Genomic DNA, 5,000 nt, shown 5'->3' on the forward strand with positions numbered 1-5,000 from the left:
ATCGACTACGGCCACGCAGACGCCGCCACCATCGCGGAGTGGAAGGACGCGGTGAACGAGTCATGGGCCGACCTGCTGGAGCTGATGGAGACGCGGGCGCAGATGCTGGCCGCCTCCCACCAGCTGCACAAGTTCTTCTCCGACTGCCGAGAGGTAGAGGAGCGTCGGGATGAAACATAAGCAGGCTGTAAAGCTTGTGTGTGTGTGTGTGTGTGTGTGTGTGTGTGTGTGCGTGCGTGCAGGTGTGTGTGTGTCTCTGACTGTCCTCTCCTGAACCTCCCCAGGTTCTGGCTCAGATCGAGGATAAGCAGCGGCGTCTCCCCGAGGTGCGGGCGCGGCAGGGGGCCACGCCCAACACCAGCACGCTGCAGAGACTCATGCACGGCTTCGAGCACGACATCCAGCTGCTCGTCACTCAGGTGAGGACGCATTTATTTGCTTAATTGGATCCCAATTAGTTGCCAACTAAGTGGGATCCTCACATAAAAATACAAACATAATTACGCAACACATGTAAACACATGATGTAACATAACCCCAAATCGCCCCCCCCACCACCAACCAACACCACCACCACCACCACCACCCACCCCAAACACCACCACCACCCACCCCAAACACCACCACCACCCACCCCAAACACCACCACCACCCACCCCAAACACCACCACCCACCCCCAACACCACCACCCACCCCAAACACCACCACCCATCCCAAACACCACCACCACCCACCCCAAACACCACCACCCACCCCCAACACCACCACCCACCCCAAACACCACCACCCACCCCCAACACCACCACCACCCACCCCAAACACCACCACCCACCCCCAACACCACCACCACCGACCCCCAACACCACCACCCACCCCAACACCACCACCCACCCCAAACACCACCACCCACCCCCAACACCACCACCCACCCCAACACCACCACCACCACCCACCCCAAACACCACCACCCACCCCCAACACCACCACCCACCCCAAACACCACCACCCACCCCCAACACCACCACCACCGACCCCCAACACCACCACCCACCCCAACACCACCACCCACCCCAAACACCACCACCCACCCCCAACACCACCACCCACCCCAACACCACCACCACCACCCACCCATCACCACCACCACCCACCCCCAACACCACCACCCACCCCAACACCACCACCACCCACCCACAACACCACCACCCACCCCAACACCACCCACCCCAACACCACCACCACCCACCCCCAACACCACCACCACCCACCCCCAACACCACCACCCACCCCCAACACCACCACCCAACCCCAACACCACCACCCACCCCCAACACCACCACCCACCCCCAACACCACCACCACCTACCCACAACACCACCACCACCCACCCCCAACACCACCACCACCCACCCCAAACACCACCACCCACCCCAACACCACCACCCACCCCAACACCACCACCCACCCCAAACACCACCACCACCCACCCCCAACACTACCACCCACCCCAAACACCACCACCCACCCCAACACCACCACCCACCCACCCCAAACACCACCACCCACCACCAACACCACCACCCACCCCCAACACCACCACCCAACCCCAACACCACCACCCACCCCCAACACCACCACCCAACCCCAACACCACCACCCACCCCCAACACCACCACCAGCACCACCCACCACCAACACCACCACCCACCCCCAACACCACCACCACCCACCCAACACCACCACCCACCCCCAACACCACCACCTACCCCCAACACCCCCACCCACCCCCAACACCCCCACCCACCCCCAACACGTCACGGTCAGCAGGGCTCAGGCTGTGTCTGTGTCTCAGGCTTAGATTGTAGATGTGTATTTTTGCACGTGCAAGCACACGCACACACACACAAACACACGCACACACACAATCACCCCCTAACTCTCAGAACGCACACAAATAACCAGCGTACAAAGGACAATTTCCAGTGCACGTGCTCTTCAACCAATAAGGCCTCAGTCAGACCGTACACACGCCGTCAATCATGCGTATCAAGTATTATTCTTGTGCTGTGTGTTCATGGGTATGCATGTATGTGTGTGTATGTGTATGTGTGTGTGTATGTGTGTGTGTGTGTGTGTGTGTGTGTATGTATGTGTGTGTGTGTGTGCGCGCGCCCAGGTGCGCCAGCTGCAGGAGAGCGCGGCCCAACTGAGGACCGTCTACGCCGGGGAGAAAGCCGAGGCCATCGCCGGGCGCGAACAGGAAGTGATGCGCTCCTGGAAGGAGCTGCTGACGTCCTGCGAGGAGTGCCGTGTGCAGATCACCACGGCGACGGACAAGCTGCGCTTCTTTGCGGCGGTGAGAGACCAGCTCATGTGGATGGACAGCCTCATCTGCCAGATCGGCACCGGAGAAAAGCCCAGGTACTGGTGGGGATTTATTCTAATAATTAATAAGAGAGTAGTCAAGAATGCCAAGGTTCATCTTTGCAAGTCTTGGCTGGTTACTTTTATTCCAAATAGTTTGCAAAACCGGGCTCTTAGAGAAAGGAAAACCCACCAGGAGCAAAGATTATCCTCAAAACAGAACATATATATAAGACTTTATAGATAGAATTAGATACCAAGAATTTGCTCGTTACACACAGTATTGTGAACCCTGTCTGTGATGAACGATGATATGGCCCATATTCGACCTGCACAAAATGGCCGCCTGTCTGTGTTCCTAGAAGGGGTACAGCTACGGCCGGTGTGGGACGGTAAAGGCTGGTTCCCATAAACGCAGAGGCCATTTAGGGTAAAGGTTAGGGTCGAGTTTAGGGTTAAGGTTAGGGTTAAAGTTAGGTTTAGGGCCAGGTTTTGGGTTAAGGTTAGGCTTAAGTAAAGGGTTGGGTTAAGGTTAGTGTCTAGGGTCGGAGTTAGGGTTTGACCGGTCTCTGCATGGATGGGAACTAGCCTTCTACACAGGCTGTACCCTGTACCCCATCTAGCCCCAGCCGTGCTCCCGTGTGTGGGGCCGGTGGGGGCCCTCAGCCCTTCGGGGGGGGGGGGGGGGGTTGCGGTAACCCTGTGCTCTTCTCCCTGGCCTTCAGCGCCCCCCCCCCAGAGCTAACCCGGTCCTGTGGGCTCTTTTCAGGGACGTGTCGTCCGTCGAGGTCCTGATGAACTACCACCAGAGCCTGAAGAGCGAGGTGGAGGCCCGCGGGCGCGGCGTGCTGCAGTGCATCGAGATGGGGAAGACGCTGCTCGCCGCACGCAACCCCGCCGCCGAGGAGGTGACCGCCTACTTTCTTTTAGGCGGGGGCGACGGGGGCGGGGCTATATGGGCGGGGCTATCCTGTAGTGGAAGGATGCAGTTGTGGGTCGTGGGCTTAGTTTGTTTTGTTTTTATACGTTTGATTGTTCTTTCTCATCTATGGTGTGTGTGGACGCCAGGAAGACTCCATTGGTGCCAAGGCGCATTGTGGCAGCTAATAGGGATCCAATGAACAATAATAAACCACGCCTACTCCTACCAGAGCCTACATGTGACCTACAGTTGTGGGGGACCTGTACCTGTTAATGGTGCATAATGGATTCATTTTTTTTTCCTTCTTTTAAAGGGATGTGTCATTGGATCCAGCTGTGTGTCTAACCTTATGTTGCTGTCCTGTGATTGGTTGTTTCCAGATCAAGGAGAAGCTGGACCAGGTGGTTGCTAAGCAGCACGAGTTGTCTGAAAAATGGGACAAACACTGGGAGTTGCTGCAGCACAGTGAGTGACCCTGAGATGACCTGTACACCCACACACACACACAAAATACCCCCCTCCAACACATACACACGCACACACATGCACGCACACACACACACACACACACACACACACGCACACACACACACACACCTATTATGCCCTTACATTATCCACCGCCTCTATAAGTCATATTCTATAGTAGCCAATAATTGTACCCTCATGAATAGATCTGCAGAATCACATGTAGGAAGCATGTATTGTTCATACTGCACATACCCCATCTCTCTCTTTAACCCTGTTTCTCCTCTCCTCCTTCTCTCCTCCCCCTCTCCTCCTCTCCTCTCTTCTCCTCGCCCTCCTCTCTCCTCCTCTCCTCTCCTCCCCCTCTGGTCCTCTCTTCTCCACGCCCTCTCTTCCTCTCCTCCCCCTCCTCTCCTTCTCCTCTCCTCCACTATTCCTCTCCTCCCCCTCCTCTCATCTCTTCTCCTCCTCTCCTCTCCTGCCCCTCTCCTCCTCTCCACTCTTCTCCTCCCCCTCCTCTCCTCTCCCTCTCCTCCTCTCCACTCTTCTCCTCACCCTCCTCTCCCCTCCCCTCCTCTCCCCCTCATCTGTTCTCCTCCTCTCCTCTCCTCCCCCTCTCCTCCTTTCCTCTCCCCTCCTCCCCCATCTCTCCTCTTTTTTCTTCTCCTCCTCTTTTCTCCTCCTCTCCTCTCTTCCCCAGTGTTGGAGGTGCACCAGTTTGCCCAGGAGGCGGTGGTGGCAGAGGCGTGGCTTACGGCCCAGGAGCCCTTCATCAACAGCAAGGAGCTGGGTGGGAGTGTGGACGAGGTGGAGCAGCTGATTCGTCGACACGAGGCCTTCCGGAAGGCCGCCGCTACCTGGGAGGAGCGATTCAGCTCGCTACGGCGACTCACCACGGTAAGGACTGACTCTGATTCCGATTAGGACTCTGATTCTGACTGACTCTGACTCTGATTGATTCTGACTGACTTTGATTCTGATTCTGATTCTGATTCTGATTCTGATTCTGATACTGATACTGATTCTGATTCTGATTCTGATTCTGATTCTGATTCTGATTCTGATTCTGACTGACTCTGATTCTGACTGACTCTGACTTTGATTCTGATTCTGACTTTGACTCTAATTTTAACTGACTATGACTCTGACTCTGACTCTGATTCTAACTGAACTCCACTCCCTCCCCAGGTGGAGAAGCTGAAGGCGGAGCAGTCCAAGCTCCCGCCCACCCCTCTGCTGGGTCGT

The 5,000-nt window shown here is 56.5% G+C and overlaps 1 protein-coding gene across 1 annotated transcript in view; it reads left to right on the forward strand.

Moving 5' to 3' along the window:
- Positions 1-5,000, forward strand: part of sptbn4b (spectrin, beta, non-erythrocytic 4b) — a gene marked incomplete at both ends in the record, with an annotated part of 52,645 nt that overhangs the window by 42,787 nt on the left and 4,858 nt on the right. Inside the window, 7 exons of the mRNA XM_084440027.1 lie at positions 1-153; positions 285-419; positions 2,178-2,422; positions 3,135-3,273; positions 3,668-3,752; positions 4,456-4,652; positions 4,944-5,000. The exon at positions 1-153 is cut by the window's left edge and continues 93 nt beyond it; the exon at positions 4,944-5,000 is cut by the window's right edge and continues 917 nt beyond it. Coding sequence (XP_084296153.1) covers positions 1-153; positions 285-419; positions 2,178-2,422; positions 3,135-3,273; positions 3,668-3,752; positions 4,456-4,652; positions 4,944-5,000 — 1,011 coding nt within the window. The remainder of the gene's footprint in view (positions 154-284; positions 420-2,177; positions 2,423-3,134; positions 3,274-3,667; positions 3,753-4,455; positions 4,653-4,943) is intronic.

Source organism: Borostomias antarcticus (assembly GCF_949987555.1).
Source record: "Borostomias antarcticus genome assembly, chromosome: 1".
NCBI lineage: Eukaryota > Metazoa > Chordata > Actinopteri > Stomiiformes > Stomiidae > Borostomias > Borostomias antarcticus.